The 21,715-nt window shown below is 40.6% G+C and overlaps 2 protein-coding genes across 2 annotated transcripts in view; one reads left to right on the top strand and one right to left on the bottom strand.

Annotated features, from left to right (window-relative positions):
- Positions 1 to 167: 167 nt before the first annotated feature.
- On the bottom strand, positions 168 to 12,223 carry LOC134793334 (signal recognition particle subunit SRP72). Its single transcript, XM_063764875.1, has 13 exons — positions 12,076 to 12,223; positions 10,414 to 10,648; positions 8,873 to 9,017; positions 7,964 to 8,154; positions 7,365 to 7,502; positions 6,719 to 6,851; positions 5,767 to 5,946; positions 5,433 to 5,591; positions 4,087 to 4,302; positions 3,499 to 3,596; positions 1,584 to 1,685; positions 895 to 999; positions 168 to 332 (listed from the first exon to the last, which is right to left on the bottom strand). Exons 1-13 carry the CDS (start codon positions 12,176 to 12,178, stop codon positions 206 to 208), a joined length of 1,932 nt encoding a protein of 643 aa, XP_063620945.1. The 5' UTR covers positions 12,179 to 12,223; the 3' UTR covers positions 168 to 205.
- A 391-nt stretch (positions 12,224 to 12,614) lies between these two features.
- LOC134793369 (protein Spindly) overlaps positions 12,615 to 21,715 on the top strand; it is a 54,219-nt gene continuing 45,118 nt past the window's right edge. Inside the window, exons 1-5 of the mRNA XM_063764931.1 lie at positions 12,615 to 13,234; positions 17,335 to 17,492; positions 18,259 to 18,350; positions 18,459 to 18,573; positions 21,322 to 21,469. Coding sequence (XP_063621001.1) covers positions 12,708 to 13,234; positions 17,335 to 17,492; positions 18,259 to 18,350; positions 18,459 to 18,573; positions 21,322 to 21,469 — 1,040 coding nt within the window. The 5' untranslated portion in view covers positions 12,615 to 12,707. The remainder of the gene's footprint in view (positions 13,235 to 17,334; positions 17,493 to 18,258; positions 18,351 to 18,458; positions 18,574 to 21,321; positions 21,470 to 21,715) is intronic.

The following is a 21,715-nucleotide window of genomic DNA, read 5'->3' on the forward strand; positions in this document are numbered from 1 at the left end:
CAAGCAACCGGACTATGTTGACACGCGAGGGCTCTTGACGGCCGAGGCGGCGCTAGGTCTCATAACTTATTCTAATCAAAATTCCTTGAGCATATGACATTTTTAGAGGCTTATGTGGGGTTTTCGTTTTTATTTATAAGCACAGGTTGCAAGATTAAAGACTACAGTACAAATAATCATTTATTGTGCATATATCGGTACAGAGTTACCACTTGCGGCCTTTGCCCTTCTTTTTCTGCTGTTGCTTGCGTGACCAGGCTGATTCCTGTTGCTTCTCCACGCGAGGGCTTTTGGCGGCCGTGGCGGCGCTAGGCGTCTGCTTGCTCATATCGCTGTAACACAATTTCATCATTAAACACTGAGTAGTAAACTTCCGTGCAATATTCGGCCCAAATTATGAAGTGAAGGTCTTACTATTTTGTGCAATAGGTACACAATTAGGGTTCTTAAGATTCAAGGGCCGCAGTTACATAAATTGTGGTTAAAGATTTTTTTTTGTTTTTAAATTTGGTTTTTAAATCGTTAAGCATGTGTATGAATAGTTATAAAATGAAGTTGATTTCAGTCAAATAGAAGTACAGTAGAAAAATATTATATTAGCACAGAATAAGTAATACGTACAGACAGCACACTTCCTACAAAACCGAAGTTTGACAGCGCTTCAGGGTCGAATCATGATATCCCTTTCTAACTTATGGCACTATCCCTTTCGGCTATTTAGGGTTGTCAAAATTCAAGTAATTATCTTATCTGTGGTCGTGCACGCAAAGGGACGTCAAGTTGTGTCAACCCTAATAATTGCTCAGAGCCATGCTGAGCCGAGTTTGTGAGTCTTTTGAGTGTCTCCCCATTGATATTAGTATCTAAAATACTCCAAGTAATGTTAATACTTACTACTGATCAGTGGCAGTGGTGGACATGCCCTGGCTGCCCTTGATGACGTCACGCCGCACGCCGCGTCGCTTTCGATACGCCGTGCGCTCGTATTTCGGCAGCCACCTGTTTTGGGAACAATACCACAGAATAAATAATAGTACTATGGTACGGAATCCTTTCTTCACCTCCTACAAAACCGAAGTTTGACATCGATTCAGGGACGAATCATGTTGTCCCTTTCTAATGTACGGCAGTATCCCTTTCGGCTATTTGGGGTTGTCAAAATTCAAGTGATTATATTATCTGTGCACGTAAAAGAACGTCAAATGGTGCCAACCCTAATAATTCTCGGAGCAAAACTGAGCCGAACGGAGCCGAGTTTGCCCGAAAGGAGGAGTGTCTCCCCATTGACAATACACAATGTCAATATACTTCAAAGAAATAGGGCCAGTTGTACCAACCTCAATTAACGGAGGACTAATTAACGTCCGAGTGAATTATGAAATTTCCAATCTCATATTTTATTATCTGTGAAAACTTGTCAAAAAACAATTTATAAGGCACAGTATGTATAAGTTACTCTATAGTTTACGAATTACGATAGGTGCTAGTGCTGCACTCTGGCGGCAGAACATTGCATTAATACCCCCTATTGAGGAGAGGTGTTCGCAGGGGTCCTTTGTTACCATAGTGTAGTTGAAACTTACCTCTCTGGGTCCGGAGGCCGGGACAGGTCCGCGTTGGGCGGCAGCTTGGTCTTGCGCTTGCGTTTCTGCTTGCGCTTGGAGCCCAACTCCGACCCTGGCGTTCTGTAATTACATTACATTAATATATAAAATCGTTAGCAGACAAAGATTGATTAATATTTTTTAAATGTGGTATTATCATTAGATGTCGTAAGAAAAAAAATTTTTTTATTGGTATTCAGGACAATAACAACCATAAATATACATCTTACAAAGTATTATTACATATTATTAGGCCAATAAATAAATATTAGGGGGACCTCTTATACAGATCAACCTAGCCCCAAATTACATAAGTAAAGCTTATACTTATATAGATAAATACATACTTATATACATAGGAAACACCCATGACTCAGGAACAAATATTTGTGTTCATCACACAAATAAATGCTCATACCGGGGTTCGAACCCAGGACCATGCTTCGGGTACACTACATAATTCCGAAATATGGTTTCTTAATGGGGTCTTATTCTAATATTTTATGCCGAATTTTAGAATATCGAATTTTATTATTCCGTTTTTTAAATGCTCGACCCATCAAAATTCCGACTACGACGTAATCACGAACGATGAAAATAACGAAAGTGTATATTTCCGAATAGCAAAACAGACGATTTTTTAAAATTCCGAACCACATAATTCCGAATATAAAAATTCCGATAGTGATAAACACCGAATTTAACTATTACGATTTTTGAAATCACGAATTCCGAAATGCCATTATTCCGTAAATTTTAATTCCGATTCCACGTGACTCCTATTTTAAATATCCCCATTTATTAAAGTCCGAATTTATCGATTCGTGCTCCGCATCTACTCCGGCGCTACGGGCAAAGCAGCCCCTTCGCCCTTGCGTATCAAAGCGCAGGCACAATAAATGCTCGCCTCCGCAGCTTCGGCTTGCTGGTCACCGAACAGTTTGTTCTCGTGGGGCCGCAGTTCTAACCTAACCTAACCCACTTTTCTGGCAACAGTTCGTTTTCTTGGGGGTCGCAGTTCTAACCTAACCTAACCCACCTTTCAGGTAACAGTTTGTTTTCGTGGGGTCGCAGTTCTAACCTAACCTAACCCACTTTTCTGGCAACAATTCGTTTTCTTGGGGGTTGCAGTTCTAACCTCACCTAACCCACTTTTCTGGCAACAGTTTGTTTTCGTGAGGTCGCAGTTCTAACCTAACCCACTTTTCTGGCAACAGTTTGTTTTCGTGGGGTTGCAGTTCTAACCTAACCTAAACCACTTTTCTGGCAACAGTTTTTTTGTTGGGCTCCGCATTTGCTCCGGCGCTACGGGCATAGCAGCCTCTTCGCCCTTGCGTAGCAAAGCGCAGGCACTAATGCGGCGGGCGAGGGCTGCTTCTCCTCCGCGCCTTCGGCTTTTTACACACTCTAGGGGTAAGACAGACAAGAACACGTGGATAGTGGGGTGTTCCGATTCGGATTTTGGTTAGTTAGACTTAAAAAAGTGCGTTTAAGTCTTATTTTGAAAATCACGAATTTCATTATTCCGAGTTTACAAAAGATCGAATTTCTGAATACCGAATTACTTTATTACCGATCGGTCAATGATTTTTCGGAATAGACAAATTCGGAAAAAATATTTTCGGATTTTTTCTAAATCGGAACTTTAAGCTTTCGTCCATATGAAAATCGGATTTTAAGTATTCGGAAATAATACAGTCGTGATTTTCTTCTTTCGTGGTTTTCAAAGTCGTAATTTCGATATTTCGGACATATAAAAAATCGGCATTATGAAAATCGAGGTTATGAAAGTCGGAAAAACATATTTCGGAATATTTGGGTGTTTCCATTGTCTTCACATGCGGGGTCACTACCCACTAAGAACTATAAGAAGGGATAAAGTATTATGTTTTACCCAGGCGACTGCTCTTGCTTGCTTTGAACGGTTTTCTTCACAACCTTGGCTCCCATCATCCATTTGGATGACTCTAGAGCTTCTATGTCAATTTTACCCTGAAATTGAAGGTACAATAGGGTATTGGCCTGTATTTAAAAGTAATTATTTTACATCATGCATGAAATAAATAAATGTAGACAGCAGTTAATTTTAGACCTAATTTCTATTTTTAAAACCGTAGAAAACTATAAAGAGTAGGTAAATTTATTGTGACGTCACATCATAGACTACGAATTCTCGTCACATGCTAGTGTTTCATATAAATTCCATAGTATCAAAATCGTTTTGACAGTTCGAAAAAAGTAACTGCAAAAGTATACTCGGTCAAGCAAACCTTGTCAGTAGAAAGAAGAGGCGCGAAATAATTTTTTTTTATGGGACGATAACCCTTCGCGCCTACATTTTTTAAATTTGCTGTGTTTTTCTACTGACAAGATTTGCTTGACCATCTATAACATCGGGGTTTTCGGTGCGGGAATGATTTCGCATCAAAAATCCCGACGTATGTATATCGGTATCATAGAATGATTATAATAGTAAGTATACCTCGACATGAGCCGGCGGCGGTAACCTCTCCGCCAGCTGCTTGGCCCGGGCCGGGTCGGCGGCCGCCAGCGCCTTGACCAGTCTGGCCAGACTCCGGGCGTCGCCGGGCGCGGCGCGCGCCACGGCCTCGTGCGCGGCGGCCGCGGCGCCCGCCCGCCCCAAGCGCGCGTGCACGCCCGCCGCCGCCTGCCACAGCGCGCGGAGCGACGCGAAACGCTGAGGGAAAACAAACTCGTACATTTATCCTACAGACACACGTGAAAACGCTTTTAAACGTCCCGACAATGACCTGAAAGTTTAAAGTGATAGATCCCACGAGCCGGGACATTCTTAAAATATGCGAAGGCACACAATATCTACACTCACATCTGACTTAGCTAACAACAAAAAACATTTGTATTTTTACCGAGTTTCTGTGCTTTGTTTCTAGTGACCTGGTCATGGAACCACATTGCAAACTGATATCTGCTTCATTGTGAGCTCGTGAACACAGAGCAACATAGCCAAAACACTATGAACATCTATTTAAAGTTCGGACTCGGTATCCTAGATGACAGAACCAAAGTTTAACTATTTAACCTCATCATTCTTGTAATGCTCATATACATCCCTGAAGAGCTGCGAAGCTTTCTCCAGGTCATTGTCAGGGCAAACCAACGTCTCCAGAACACATATCGACTTTTCAACCATATTCATAGAAAATAAAAATAAAGTAATATCCTGGTCACGGCACCAAAGTGTGACGAAACTTATTATTCTTGTACTGCTCATAGAAATCCTTTAAAAACTGCGGGGCCTTTTCCAGTTCATTGTCGGCGCAAAGCAACGTAGTCAGAGCACTATCTACTTCACACCTATATATGAGAAACAATAGTAATTTGTATTACAAGGGATCAAAATGACATATTATTATGTATTTCCGTCAAGGGCGTACATTGAATCCTGAATGAAGCGATGGATTCTACAATAGAATCCCGAACGTAGTGAGGGATTCTAAAGTAGAAACCTGAGCGTAATGAGGGATTCAAGTGTTAACGCCCATGACGAAATAATTTTGATACCGTGTGACACATACTGCTTTTCACGTCAACGATGAGGAAAATAAAAAAATCTTAGTGTTGACACAATCTAATGCTTAAACAGATTATTTAAGCTAAAAAAAATAATGTGCAAAAAAATGTAAAAACAGTGTGCTAGAACAGAAAAGTGTTACTTTGATCCCTCCTAGCAGGGAGGAAAAGTGCCACTTTGATCCCTCCTAGCAGGGAAGAAAAAGCTCTTTTCCGAATAGGTGGTGTGAAAAAAAAATCGTAATATCCTGGTCACGGCACCAAAATGTAACTAACCTCATCATTCTTGTAATGCTCATAAACGTCCTTGAAGAGCTGCGAAGCCTTCTCCAGTTCGTTGTCGGCGCAGAGCAACGTAGCCAGAACGCCGACAACGCCAGGCCGGTATTTGTATTCGCTCTCTTCTAGTAGTTTGACGGCTGCTTTGCGGTCACCCTGCGGAAAATTATGGGAATGTAAAAATAGATCTAAAGAGATTTGAGCAAGAAAAATTAATGGCGTTATTCAAAACATATTCTAAGGTTAGCTGGAAGAAAATCATATTAAGTTAAAAGTTCGCCCTAGTATGCCTACTTTTCTTATGAACTCTCACAAGATAATGTCCACTTACACTAGCCAGCAACACCTGGGCCGCGGCCAGAGTAAGAGTCCCCCCCTCTTTGAGCAGCAGTTGCACGGCCTGGTTCTTCTTGCCGTCTTTGACGAGGGAGGAAGCTTCCACGAGGGCCGCTCGTTGTTCTTGTTTGAGGGACTTGGTAAGTTTGACGCAGCATTGCTTGCAGAAATCGGGCTGGAACAATTACAATTAAAATGTATATGAAAACAAAATTAAATTGAACAACTTTTAGTAGATGATGAGAAAGAAGCTTTCCTTTAGAGATTGCAACGGCTTAGATATTTTTCCGCAATTTCGAGGTTGGTCAGTACTCAGCAGTAAAAGTTGTTCAGTATGAACTAAATACTCTCCATGCGGAACATAGGTAACTTTGATATAACATCTTATGGGGCATTCTAGAATAATGTCGGATACATAACGCTATATTTTTACAATTCTTTTAAAGCTAAGAAGCCATTATTTGGCATGATAACGTTTGATAAACTTAGCTTGAATTCAACGGTATATAATAAAGGTTTCTGCAGATTATTAAGCTGTGCGTCAAATGCGGTCCCTTTGTTTCACATAAAGTTTTAAGTCATAATGTATTGTTTGTCATATTATCGTTAGTCATAAAACTGAAACCGTTAACTTTTCAGGATTTTCGTAAGGTTATTCTATAGATAGGTTAGGTTTGGTTTGTTTTATGGCAATCCTGAAAAGTTACGCGTTTCTGAGAAAAACCAATTATGACTAACGAAAATTCGGACTAACAATACATTATGACTTAAAACTATTTGGGAAACAATAGAGACCCGCGTCAAATCCCTGACAAAGTAGATTTTTTATAGAATGCGCCTTGTACAAACAGCAACACTCTTAACTGTCCATCGGTAGATCTTACTTATGCCTTTTGTAATAAGGTCCACCGATGGCTAGTTAACAGTGTGGGTGAAGGTAGACATACCTGGTTGGAGTAGATGGCGAGAATAGCCTGGTTGTAAGTGATGGATGTACGCTGGCGTGAGTTCAGCTTATGCTCGAGCCCCTCAGCCGTAGCCGCCTTCATACGCTTACGGGAGTCAAACACGTTGGTATCCCTGCAAATAAAATATGTATTTTAGGGTGGTATTTCAACTGTCCTATTTCTTGGTGCAATGTGTATTTGCGTCTCACATTTTGCATAATGAGAGAGTGAGACGCAAATACAGGTGGAATACAACCCTTAGTAAAGAAACATCGGTAAGAAAAAAAAAACAATTTAAAATGCCAACTTTTCAAGATCTTCAGCAGCACTCGGCACACAATGCGCTAATTACACAAAAAAAATAACTTAGCCTATTTTAGGTTGATCTTTTCTGAAAAAAATATATTTCGTTCAGCAGTCTTTGAAAAATTAAGGAATATACTTAAAGGTTGACTGGTAGAGAACGCTGTGTGGCATTAAGTCCGCCTTTTATCACTGTACCTATATTTTTTACTGTGCAATAAAGATCAAATAAAATAAAAAATATAAAAAAAAATATGAACCTCCTCTACTTTTCAGGCCACAAATGAAAATTATTTGACCTTTCTCATTAATGAAATACAGACGTGAACATTAATTCACTGACCTGTTAATGACCACAAGATTGTTGCTAGCAATGGCAACCAGCGCCTGGTCGCTTGGCTTGTCCTTTAACACGTTTTGGTAGATGGTCGCCGCTTCCTTCTCTCTGCCCATCTGTTGTAGGCAGTACGCTTGTTGCACCCTAAAATGGAACATTTTTTCATGAGTTACTTTCATATGTTTTAATTGTATAATCATTATTATAAAACCTCTGAAATAGACGTACGCGGAGCTTCCCCATCTAGTTTACCGCCTTAGCGCTCCTTACACCATCCCACTAACCCGGGGCTAACCAGTTAAACCTGGAGTTACCATGATTACCAATACAATTTGACACTGGGTTAACGATTTAACCGGTTTATCCCGTACTGCACCCATTACATTATTTTTTTATACATCTTGGCGAAAAAAAAAACATTACAACGAATAAGTAGGTTTTACAACAACAAGACCGATTTCAGAAAACTTTGTATGACATTTTAGTCACTCAATTTGGTCAAGTAAACCTGTAAAATTTGTCAGGTTATTCCAGCCCACGGTGTATGTAAACTAGTCAATTTATAACATGTTAAAAATATAGTTTTAAAAAAAGTAATTACTGACCTGATGATACCCGCTTCCTCTTTAGCCTCCTCCTCAGTGCCTCCGTCTTCCAGAACACTCTCGGAACAAGCCTGCTCGGACCTCTTAAGGACCGGGAGGGCTTCGTTGTATTTACCACGCATGGCCAGAGTGCTTCCAACATTGTAGGCCAGTTCATAGGTGTTCTCGTCGAATTGGGGTAAGTCTGCCGACTGAAAAAGGAGTTAGTAAATTAGAATGTTCTGATCAAAAGATTAGTATGAGCAGGAGTAGCTCACTCCGCGATTTCGTCGCGTCGCTACATGTACATGCGGCCCAGACCAATTTTGGTGTCTAGCAGTAGTAGTTGCCGCGCACCACTACAGAACGGACGCCTGCTCGCGCTTGCGCCACCTAGCGGTCATATCTGTCGTAATAGACGCGTTTTGTTGAGAGTTAACCTTCTGTACCTAGTACTATTATTTATTCTGTATGAGTAAAGTCTAACAGTAATTTTAAATTTGGAATTTGACACTTGATTGTTGCTGTACTGATGCCATTATTTTTGTGCCTGCATGCCTGAGACGTAACTCGCCGCATGCTAGTTCTACGAGCACTTTTAATCCTTTGAACGCCACGCCTATCGTGTGCGGCGTCACCTTATTGGAGTACACAAGTTGATATTGGGCTGAAGCCGCGCGCGTCGACGTCCTTGGCGGCCATCTAAATTTGCCAGCCAAAACGCGACATGCGAATTTACACTTAGAATTGAATTTTGATTGATTGCAGGCACGATATCGTTTCCATGGGACTAAAGGGGTTAACTTGTGGTGCACATGCCGGATTAATACATGTTGGATATTTCTGGACTGCAATAGTAGATTTATCAGTCACTTGAATCTAGCAAAAAATAGAATCAAATTCTTAAGTGAAATACCATTGAATGCTTACCGGGTTGAGGGCCCCTAAATTGGCAACAACAGCAGCCATATTGGTCTTCCTCTCATCTTCATAGTCATCGGTAGTGTTCTTCACTATGTCCCGATACATGTTGTAGCAGTCTTGGTACTGCTCCAAGCGGTACAGGATTTGAGCCCTGTAAAGATATGACACAATAAAGCAATGGGTTAAGATTATTAAGACTGCATTAGAATTTAACAGGTCATAAAAATAAGCTTATTTTATACAAATATTTCAAAGTGATTGTAACATTAATCATACAAATTTTATAAATGGAGAGTATGTAGATTGGTTTAGTTTTCAATTAGAAAATTATAGCTATACCGGTTTGGATGGAATTAGCCCACAGTAATCTTAACATGCATGAACATATGGTATACTTTCACCTCATAAAGACAACTCATGAAATTACTGATTAAAGATACTTTCATTATTTTTGCCTCATATGTTTATGTAGTCTGTGACCAAACTGTAAATTTCAACAACATGAGGATTAATGGCGTTATTCATAAATGTGATACTGGCCTGAATTAGCTATGAATTGTTTGTCTTTAACTGTCATTTTGACTTATGTATTTGTAATGGCTCCTCTACACGAATGGCCAACACCGGCCAATCCAAGGGACACAGCCATGCGGTACACTGAGATAGCAATATCACTTGCTCCCTCTAATGCATAAATGCGTCCCTTGGATTGCCCGGCGTAGGCCATTCGTGTAGAGGAGCCATAAGAAAGGAATTGTATTGTATTGTAGTACGGGCGATTTTCCGCAACTCGAAGTCCTGCGCCTATTTTGCGTGAAAGGGGCTAGTCCTGCCAGCCCAGCTCCTCGAGGAATCCTATCAAACCTTTGATGTTGAGTAGGACCTCGGGGAGATCTCTCGGGGATCTGAGATGTTTTGCCCTGTATGGGGCCACTACGCTGCATTCCAACACCACGTGAGAGGGAATCCAACAACACGTAAGAAAGGGATAAAACATAATTTAACTAAATCAGACCCGTATTTATATAGGGGGTTATAATATTTTTCAAACTCGAAGGGTAGGATGACACCGTCATTTCAACACATTCATTCATTCTTTTAAAATTATGGCTTCAGCCTATTGGGGCTATTTCGCCAGTGTCAAGGTCGTAGTAGCAGGGTAAAACGATTGAAATTGTACGGTTAGTACAAGACAGTGTACGGTGATTTAGCTCTTGTAAAGCGATAGCGGGCTTTACAAGAAACATGTGGACAACCGGCCGTAGACTCCAAAATGATGGTTAAACATGCTTCAAGATAAATTCTCCATTCACTGCACACTACCACATTAGTTTACTGTATAATAGGCTATCGATATTACACTTTAAACAATATTAATGAGCAAAAAACGAATCAATTAATCTCGCCGCGTGCCATCAAGATGGCGCTCGAACCGGAAGTCCATTTCAACACAATTTTGTGAGATTTGGCGTGACAGGTGTCATCCTACCCTTCGAGTTTGAAAACTATTATAGTATGTAATTTGTCAACAATGTTGAAGTACTGACCTCAATTCTTTCAAAGCCAGAGTCAACTCAGGCGCATTATCCACAGTCTGCAATGCATCATTAGGACAATTCAGCCTGTACTGTGCGTAGGCCTTCTCAAAGTGCAGGTCGGCCGCCAGCGCAGCATTCTTAGGGTTGGTGAGGACGGCTAAAGCCTCCTTGAAGTTATGCAGCTGGATGAAACATATCACTTTACAGTGAAATGCTTTTTGTTCATTTGGTGCTATTTGCAGGACTGAAATGTTTATATTTTATGATTAATTACAGGTTAATGTTCCTGAAAGATGTTTTAGAGGAATTTGGATGCAAATAAAAGGTAGTTTAAGTCACATTATGGAAAAAAAGGAACTAGTAAGAAAATGTGAGGACAGATTTAATTTTAAACGGGTTGGAGATTATTTTAACACAAAATTTAACTTTTGAGGTTTAAAGGCTGTACCTTCATTATATTTTGTCATAAACTAAATAAATGACAATGTGGTTCAGTGAAGGGGACGGACTGAAAATCAGCGCTGCGCAGGCAATTTCTAATGAAATGACTGACGCGGCGTATGCTGAGCCCGTTCCTTTTGCCGCACAAACTCTTTGGTAAATCTTTTATATTATGTAACCAGTGTGCTTTTTGTGTTGCAATAAATGGGGTAAATCTTTACTTTATGGACCCACGATTTTTGGGGCGGGGAGGGGGGGAGGGGGGAGGGGGGGGAGAGGGCTACCCCCCAGTCCAACCCCCATGGTGAGGAACCCCATGGTTATGGAGATATTCATGGTTAAAGTTTGTATGGAATTACTAAGAAATAAGGGATTACAGCAAATTTTGAAGGAGGAGGGGGTGAGGGGTGAGGGGGGGGGGCGCGTTGAAGCTGTTGGATCTGGGTTAGCTCCGGCGCTGCGGAAGAGCAGCCCTTCCGCCCTCGCGTGACAAAGCACGCTCACTACACTCGGCTCCGCAGCTTCGGCTTACTGGTCGCCTTCGGCGACCAGCCTCAGCCGCTCGCCTCGCTCGTTCCCGCGCTCCATCACGGCGGGCGAGGGCTGCCCTCCCTCCGCGCCTCCGTTTTTGGAATTGCTCTCTAGGGGTAGGACAGACAAGACCACGTGGATAGTGGGGTTCTCTGATTCGGTTTTAAGTGACCTTGACATTTTGGGTACCTTAAGATTCTGGTGACCAAAGATTTTGGTGACCTTGAGATTCTGGTGACCAAAGATTTTGGTGACCTTGAGATTTTGGTGACCATAAAATTTCGTGACCTTGAGATTTTGGTGACCTTGAGGATGGTGGTGTGGTATAAAAGGTAATATAAATTAACAAAAAACGGCACCTATCGACATCTGCTATTACATTTCTCCTTTATTTCATAGTAATTTCATACAAACTTTAACCATGGATATCTCCATAACCATGGGGTTCCGCGCCATGGGGGTTGGACTGGGGGGTAGCCCTTTGCACCCTCTACCCCCCCATACCCAACACACCCTCCAAATCGTGGGTCCATAAAGTAAAGATTAGCCATAAATGGTTTCTTATTCTTATTCTTATTCTTATTCTAAATTGAATATAAAAAGGGGCAAAGAGAGCAAAACTTTCGAAAAGTAATCGTGACCATATTTTTATGGTTAGAAACATGAAGTTTGGTAGACATTACAAGAACTTAGACTTACTTTTCCCTGCAGCTTTTAACGCTCTATCATAATCTCCGCCTTGACAAAATTTATTTAATTCAATATAGGCCTGAACAAGGTTATTTTCCTTGTTGGCCGACATTTTTTTTGACAACTTGGCTGACTTGGCATGTAAACGTCACACGCCATCTCTGCTGATCATTCGTTTCGTTACACGTTACCATCGTACCCTCTTCATTGAAGTTACATGTATTATTTTATTAAAAGTTTGTTAAAACTTATAGATTCATTCCACTAAAAGTATTTGTTTTTTTAATAATACCCGATTTCTAAGAAAATATTCATAGAATTTTTAATTTAGTAGTTTTCTAGGTTTAGATTTTAAAGTCGTGAGTCAAAAGGAATATACTTTAAAGTTCCGAAGCTGTACGCTGATTGGTTGAAAAACAGATGATAGCACTTGTATCCATGGTCATGAAATAAATTAAAAAAAAAAAAAAAAAAGTAGATTAAAAAAAAGTTTTGTCATTCATGTCTTTGTCATTGTGTATTTTGCCGTTGCCGTTTATGTTTGAAAAATACGGAGTGTAATTTCGTGTTTCTGAGTTAAAGTTGAACAATTTTTGTTTAAAATTTGTATACATTTGCGCGTTGAGTCATAACAAGTGACAATGGATTACTCTACTATCAGCAACAAAACAGGTTGCACAGAAATCGTAGACATAACTAATGGTGACCTGACTGAAAAGTATTACTCTCTCAAAAAGCAGTTCGAAAACTTATCCAGCATTTACGATGCCACAAAACAGGAGCTACATGAAGCCACACGAAATCATAACACGGCTTTAGACGTGCAGAGGTATTTAACGGCCGAACTAGAGTCCCATCAAGCAGAGGAGGCGCGGAGAAAGAATGAGCTGATTTCCAAAATAACTAAGCTTCAGGAGGACATTTCGGCGTTACGCGAGGAGCGTACGGAACTGATTGAGAGTCATGCTAAAGAGGTGAAGAGGTTTGAAAATGAAATTCGTCGTTTGAAAGAGGAGAATGCGTTTAAAGAAGACAGGCAGTCGCCGGAGCGTGATACAGGGGAGTTAGACGAAGTACGGGTTGCTCTGTCGGCGGCGTTGCAAGAGGCCGCGGCAGCGAAGGCGGCGCTAGAAGAGACTAAGGCTGAGATAGCATCCTGGAGGATGAGGTGAGCTTTTATTATTTTATTATTTATTTCCAAATATGCAAGTTTACAGTTCTAGACCAAAGCACTTACACACTACAATAATTAACATTAAATTACATTATATTAATACATGCATGTCACAGAATAATTCAAACCTTATTTCTAAAATATATACAGCCATATTATTAAATTACATTATAAATAATTTGCGAGTTAACATTATAAGAAATCATTAATTTTATTTTATATAAGTAAGTCAAATATAATACCATCATAATAATATATAAATCATGTCAAGTTTGAATTAATTGCCTACCTATATAGCTCTGCAATTGCCAAGATACAGCCTAACACGTCTCACGAAAACACCCATACTGTCGTGGAATATATCTGCATCAGCAACCTGCATGTACAGATTGTTCAGCAGCAGAAGTGCTCTACGCGTGGGAGCATTATCACCCCGTCGAGTGCGCGCAACGCTCCGCGCGAACGGGTGCGGGCGTCGCCGCGGCTCCACCTCCGCGCTTTAGAATGGGGACGTGCAGTCCTATCTGCCCCAACACACTCGGATTGTCAACTCTATAATTTAGAAGCTGGTAGTAGTGTACTATGAGCAGCAACTTCCTTCTCAATTCCAGAGTGTCCAACCCTACCATAGCCGAAACAAATAGTGACGGATACATATAGGGGTAGTATCCATATTTACGTCTGTATATAAACCTAGCAAATTTGCGTTGTATTTTCTCTATATTTAGGATATATTTTGATTCATGGGGATCCCAAACTATAGCGCCAAATTCCAGTCTGCTGCGAACGTATGCATTGTAAAGCCTTATGGCAACATTAGGATTAGGAAACTGGTATGCCATCCTCATGATAAATCCGAGTGTTTTGCTCGACTTCAGACATATGGTAGTGATATGTTGCCGGAAGTTAAGTTCCCTGTCAAGCGTTAGTCCAAGGTCACAAATCTCTGTGACGCGCTCCAATCGGATACCATGCAGAGTGTACGATGCATTTATCGGCTTGCGGATTCTGTTAAAAGTGATAGTTTTACATTTGGAGACATTAAAATGTAATTTATTGACTTCACTCCATTTAGCCACCGCATCTATATCACGCTGCAGCGCCTCACAGTCGCTTGCTTCGCCAACACTCAGGAAGAGTTTGAGGTCGTCTGCAAACAATAAACACTTGGCAGTGGCTACAACGTCCGGCAGGTCATTTATCATGATCATGAATTGTGTCGGGCCTAAGGTGCTTCCTTGGCTCACTCCGGATCGGGTGAAGTACGGCTTTGACTCGCATCCAGCAACCTTGACCACCTGAGACCGATCCCTTAAGTAGCTTGCGAAGAATTTAAGAAGCTTTGGCGAGAAACCTAGGGAAGCACACTTCTGCAAGAGGATGTCATTATCAACAAGGTCAAACGCCTTCTTAAAATCAAAATACGCCGCGTCGACCTGGCGGCCCGAGTCCATCTCTGCAGCGGCATAGTCCACAAAAACTGTGTGGTTGGTGGAAGTCGAGCGTCCCCTACGGAACCCGTGCTGGCCGTTAGCAAGCTGGGTAGAAATCTGATGACTAATTTGACAGTCTATCATCGATTCAAAAAGCTTGCCAAAGACAGACAGGACCGCTATGGGTCTATACGTTTCTACTTCCGTACTTGAACCACTCTTAGGTACAGGAGTGACTCTAGATTTCTTCCATACCCCAGGATAGACTGCATATTTGCAGTCCTTTGCGAGATATGGGGGAATACCATCGAGACCTGCCGAACTGCGTGACTTAAGTCGTCTAACAGCCTTTCGCAATTCTACGGCGTCCACAACATCTACAGTGACCCGTGCCGCCTCAGACTCTGCATTACTCACTGCCTGCATTGCGTCTGCATCGTCAAGTTGCGGCTCGTCATCATGGAACACCGAGCTAAAGTAGTCAGCAAAAGCATTTGCGGCTGCTTGTCCCGACACCTTCTCACCCTCATAGGTAAATTCCGTCGTCTGACTCCTATTCTTTCGCTTGCTCTTTACATAATTCCAGAACCTCGATGGATCTTCAGTAATGTCCTTCTCAAGCTTTCGGAGGCATTGCTGGTAGGCATTGTCGATGAGGAATTTAACACGGCCTCTATAGTAGCGGTATAGTTCTCGATTGAAATCTATCCCCATCTCTTTAAACTTTCGAAAATGAAAATATTTTTTTTGGATGTTGTGGATTATTTCCGGTGTGTACCATGATGGGTATACATAGCGCTTTGGGGCAGCCTGCTTTTTCAACGGTACACAATTACTAATACATTCATTTAGCTTTGCGTAAAACAATTCAGTAGCCGTATCCACACATTGTGTACTGAGAACCTCACTCCAGTTTATACTTGCTATGCTCGAATATAGTGTCCTAAAATCAGCCTTACGAAAATTCCATGGTGGGTTATCGATAGCATTTACTGGTAGGGGAGGGCATGGCAGTTGCTCGTACTTGCCCCGACGCAGTGCTAATGTTGCCTCGAGTGGCGGATGATATGCGTCTGGGGGCACCAGGGCATCCACTTCCCCCGTTACACTCACATTTTGCAGCCCAGGCCCGCTCAGTATCAAGTCTAAAACTCCGCCATGCTCGTTAGCTATGTTATTATGCTGATACAAGTTCCCAAATTCTAAAAAGGACTGAAACTGTGTCTTGACAACTGCACTGCACGAGTTTAAATTAAAGTCACCTACAATTAGTATATCTAAATCAGAATATTTACACATTATATTTTCCAGGCAGTTTAAAACTTGCAAATATTGGTCATCTTTATAATTGGGCGGCAAATATACCACACAACAAATGAATTTTAGATTTTTCCATTCTATTATGGCTGTTAACAATTCCATGTCGTCAGTTTGTCCGTTGACATTACTGACTAAGCGTACAGAGTAACAATTTCGCACAGCCAGCAGAACCCCTCCCCACCCGACATCGCCAGCGCGATCACGCCTGAGCACGACATATCCTGTGGGAAACAGTTCCGCGTCACTTACGGAGCTAGTCAGAAATGTCTCGGTCAAAGCAATTATTTCCGATGGGCATGTAAGTATGTTTTTATAAAAAGTGCTAGTTTTAGAGCGTAACCCTCGGACATTCTGATAAAAAACAGATACATTTTTAAACTTTACGCGTCTATTCAACTTTACTGTAGTCTCGAAATTTACGAAAGTTATTACGCCATGGCTTGATGCAGATATTTTTAGCCCAATTATCAGTCTCCATGACTTGTTCTTCTAAAGTCGATGGGACCCCTATCTTGAAAGAGGCATATTTGCCCCGTGCTTTCAGTTCTTCCACGGTGCAGTCATTACTTCCGCAGATATTGATCAAGTGCGTATGCACCTGCTCTTGAGTAGTACCCAGCTTAACATAGTACAAGTGCAGGTAAGTCCATCGTTCCGCCGCCTCTAGGGAGCATGTGGTTCCTGGAACAGCTGTTCCACGCCGGATACTTGGAAGCGATGTGCGACGTCTCTCACTCTTCGTGTCAGTCTTATTCGCCTGTGTGTCTAGTATTTGTGTTGCATCGTTGACTTGCACGGTCGCCTCAAGAAATTCGCCTGACTGAAATTCTTGCTTGTACATCTTTGAAAAGAGAATTTAATGCTTAGTCTGGAGACTTTTGATGTTTGGCAATGTGAAAAATATAGAATTAAGTGTCTAAGGATAATCTAGCCTTGAAGGAAAGAAATAAAATAAAATTATACTTATTTATTTATTCACCACACATAGACTGCTAAACCCCATAGCATTGCCCAAATTATGAGTTGCGACCCATTGGTGACGCAAGCGAATATCGACTGGGCCCTGAAACTACTAGGGCACCTGAGCGTTACCAATAATATTTTATGCCCCTTTTTAAGACGGCCAATAGGTGGGTCCCAAATTTAGCAGTTTTTGTTAGGTGGGTCGTAGCCTAATCAACTATGGGAACCACTGCCATAGATTTCAGAGACAAAGTGCTATCTATCTACTCAGACCACATCTATTTGTATCGGCTTACAACTACGGCTTAGGTACTATACCCTTTGATATAGATGAAACCTACCCGTTGATGAAAATTAGTTTTTTATTTTTATTTCTAGGTCCGAAGAGCTGGTTGAGGAGATGGGCCAGATGCGTGAAGCTGCGGAGCTCCGACGTGAGGAGTTGCGCGCGGCGGCCGAGCGTGAGGCGGCAGCACTTGCGGATCTCGCTGAGGCACGCGCTATGCTGCACCAGCCTGATGAGGGGCCTGAACATGGTGAGGAGTGTGCATTTCTAGGTCGGAGGAACTGGTTGAGGAGATGGGCCAAATGCGTGAAGCTGCGGAGCTCCGACGTGAGGAGTTGCGCGCGGCGGCCGAGCGTGAGGCGGCAGCGCTTGCGGATCTCGCTGAGGCACGCGCCAGCCTGATGAGGGGCCTGAGCATGGTGAGGAAATGTGCATTTTCTAATCTATCTATCTATATAGCCATTTATTTCCGATCCTTGGCTACAACGGTTATTAAATTGATATTATAATTTTTTGTCAACTACAAAATGTCCCGCAGTTTGGTGTGCCTTTTGGCATTTGTCTCTTCCAACTTTGGCATAGGCCTCCTCCAACTTTGGCATAGGCCTCCTCCAAGCTCCGCATTTTTTAATAAGGTTAATTAATGTTTTATGGTTATAATAAATTACCATCTAATCTTGGACGGACAGGTTCATTCAATGCGTTTAAAACTAAATTATCGCAATACATTTTAAACCACTACCCATCTTAAAAAAAATTGTTGCGTGAGGGTGTACCTCTCGAGCAAATTTTTTATGCTACCATAAACAGGATTACTTTTACTTCCTTTAGGATCCTTTTATATGATTATGGTGGTATCGAGGACATAGGCCTCTCAGAAGGGATTTCCATTGTTCACGGTCCAGCATGGCCTCCTCCAGCTCCACCCAGCCGAGGCCAACTGGTACAGCCTCCAGGTGGTGCGCACCTACACATTGCTTATATAAAATTAAAAATTATCATCTTGTCAATTGCAGCGGCAAAAGGGAATTCCATTTTTGCTGAAGTGGAAGACAAAAGACAAGAGATGGCCAAGAATCTTATACAGATGAAGCAGACTAATGCTAGAGTAAGTAAATTATGTACCACAATTATTTACTGCAGACTGGTACCTACTGTTAGTATATGCTTTTAGAGTTAAAATTATATAAGTCAATTTAATAATTATTGTTTTCAGCTTAGAAGAGATCTAGCCAATAAACAAGCGGAGGTAGAGGCGTTGCTACATGAGAAGCAGACTATCTGGGAGCAGCAGGCTGGAGACGCCGCTCACTACGACAGGGAGCTTATTGGTATGTTTGTGTTTTGTATATTGTTTTCAGCTAAGAAGAGATCTAGCCAATAAACAAGCAGAGGTAGAGGCGTTGCTACATGAGAAGCAGACTATCTGGGCGCAGCAGGCTGGAGATGCCGCTCACTACATACGACAGGGAACTTATTGGTACCTAAGTTTTACCTAAGCGATTGCGAATCGTCAGTTATAAACATCATCTTAATAATCGAAAGTAATTTATTGATGATTCTTAAAAAATATTGATTTGTCGTAAAAATACATGTTGGACTTTACATCTTAGGCAGTATCTCTTATAAAAACAGGAGCCAATAATTCAACAGCCAATCATTTGGTAGTAGGGGTGCATTACATTTGTTATAAATACTTTTCATATATTATAGTTTGATATATCGTTATTTTGAATAACGTAATAAATGGCATACTACCGTAATACCTAATTAACGGTATACATAATGTTATTATTGGTATAATGGTCATAAGGTATATTTACACTTTGTCTAATATACATTGTCATAATAATTACATACTCTAAAGCATATTATTTGTTATAACAAGTCAAATCACATAATTATTTGTGTGGCATAATAGTTGCATGACATAAATGGGTTAGGTTAAGTTGGAACTGTGACTCCGCACAAACGAATAACTACCTAACAATAGGAGGGTTAGGTTAGGTTAGAACTTTGACCCTCCGTAGAATAAAATACTCTAGCAAAAAAGTGGTTTAGGTTAGGTTTGAACTGCGGCTCCCGCAGAACGAAAACCGTGAAAGAATTGGCAAAAAGAATAGATAGTATAGAGGGGTCCTGTCATTGTAAATTTTGTAGTCACTGTAAATTTACTGCCATCTATCAACACACGACTAAAACTCAAAATGAAAACGTATAAAGTTATCAAAAAATGTATATATATGGATAAATGATTTTTGACCGAAGCGAAGCGAAGGTCTATGTTTTGACTCGGGCATTTTGCTTTCGTATGTCCGGATGTTCTCCTCTACAGGTCGCAATTCTTAACCGATTCTCGTGAAATTTTGTGACCGAATTTTATGACTAAATAATTTTTTTTTGTCAATCCGGTTTTTGGAAATTTTTAAAAATGGCGGAGTCGTGATACCTGGCGCCTAAACAAATAGTCGTATCGATATCATAAGACTTTTTTCTTTTTAAAACATGTTTACAGAGTTAATAGCAAAAAATGCAGAAAAAAATTATCGCTGGTTTAGGCGGTATTTAGATATTTAATTTTAACTAATTTTAATTTGAGAAGGAGTAGCTAAATTTCGTCAACCCATCTAAGAACTATTTGGCTCAGTTTGTAAACGTTCGCTTTTTCTGTTTGCACAGAGGGTCTGGGTTCGATCCCCAGTAATTGTATGCTGGGATATTATAACTTTTTGTATTTTTTTACACATAAATTTCGTATTGTTTTTCTTTAATTTACTATACACCGTGTTTTTATTGAATTCCGTTAACTTCGGGGTATAGTTAAGTACGTTTATAAGAACTAAATGGCATAGTTAATTTTCAAAAAAAAATTTTTTTTTTGTTTTCTTTTTTGTTTTTTTTTTGTTTAAAAGTAATTAAATGTAGCATATAGCGTTGTTGTAACACGGGCATTACATTTAACTCAACCAAACAATTGAAATCTGTGACATATCAATGTCATTTCGTACATCAATCGACCGAGATTGTACTTAAGTTTAGTAGCAAATGTATGAACTCATTCTAAACACTAATCGATATGTAAGCCGGCCCTAAGGCAAGTGTACACGCTTGTAGAGGCCTTATAGTAAAAAAATAGATTATGGATTATCTCCGAAATGGACTTAATTAGAACATCGGTGTCTTTGAGAAAGTTACTTGATTTAAGCTCAGGAATGCACCCTTGAAATTAACGGAAATCAAAAAAAACACGGTGTATTTAAAGCTCTTAGCACCATGTTATTTCAAGCTCTGCTCGCGAGATCTACAGCTCACAGAGCCACTAGTATAATTTTTATATCATTTTGATCCATGTTCATTCACTGATATCTATGTGTTAAAATTGTTAAATATGAAACGGTGTCGTCACGCCATCTAGCCGAGGATACGCTGAAGGTGTGTGCGCCACCTATTCGAGAATGACTTTTACTTGAATTCCGAGGCACGTTTTTTCCTTAGACTTTATTCGTCTTTTGGAATTGGTTAGGTTAGGTTAGAACTGCGATCTCCCTACAATAAAATAGCTAGCATAAGCAGTAGGCCTGCGTACTAGTTATAAAAAGTATGTAAAACTTTACGTTATCAGTAAATGAAATATTACATAAAATGTTATACAATATATGTATTTATATTTGATAAAATTGTATGAAGTATTACGTTATACAAAAATATAATATAACAAATGTCATTATAAAACATGTCTATATACTATTTGAAAATTATATTACATTAGGCATTATAATAATGACAGTTTAGATGAAATCACAATATAATAAAGGAAACGTATAATAAAAATTACATTATAACATACAATAATATATCAAATGGCGTTATAACAAATGTATGATATTTTTTTTATAATTATATTAAGCATTACACACCCTGGTAGTAGGTTTAAGCTACCAATATACTTTACGAATGCAGCATGGACTATCATCATTAGCCTTATGATAGATGTATTTCATGTAGGTATTATGATTTATATTTTATAAGGTTTTTGGTGAATGTATTTAGCACCTATTTAAATCGATGTTTTTTTACAGAGAGCTACTCGGAGCGCATAACTCAGCTGGAGGAGTTGTGTGAGCGCCAACGGCGAGAATTATCGCGTTGGTTCAAATCATTACGCGAAGCCTCGCCTCCTGCTCGCCCTGAGCCGGGCTGGTTGCCTGCCGTGCTTGATCATCTCAAGTAAGACTATAGCTTGTCAACAACTTCTAGAAGAGAAAGCTACTTAGAGCGCATAACTCAGCTGGACAAGTTGAGTGAGCAACGGCAGGAGTTGTCGCGCTGGTTCGTCTTTACGTGAGGTCTCGCCTCCTGCTCGCCCTGAGCCGGGCTGGTTGCCTGCCGTGCTTGGTCATCTCAAGGCTGACTTTAGCTTATCAATAACCTATAACAAAAGAAAGCTACTCGGAGCGCATAACTCAGCTAGAG

Source organism: Cydia splendana, chromosome 9 (assembly GCF_910591565.1).
Source record: "Cydia splendana chromosome 9, ilCydSple1.2, whole genome shotgun sequence".
NCBI classification, from domain to species: domain Eukaryota; kingdom Metazoa; phylum Arthropoda; class Insecta; order Lepidoptera; family Tortricidae; genus Cydia; species Cydia splendana.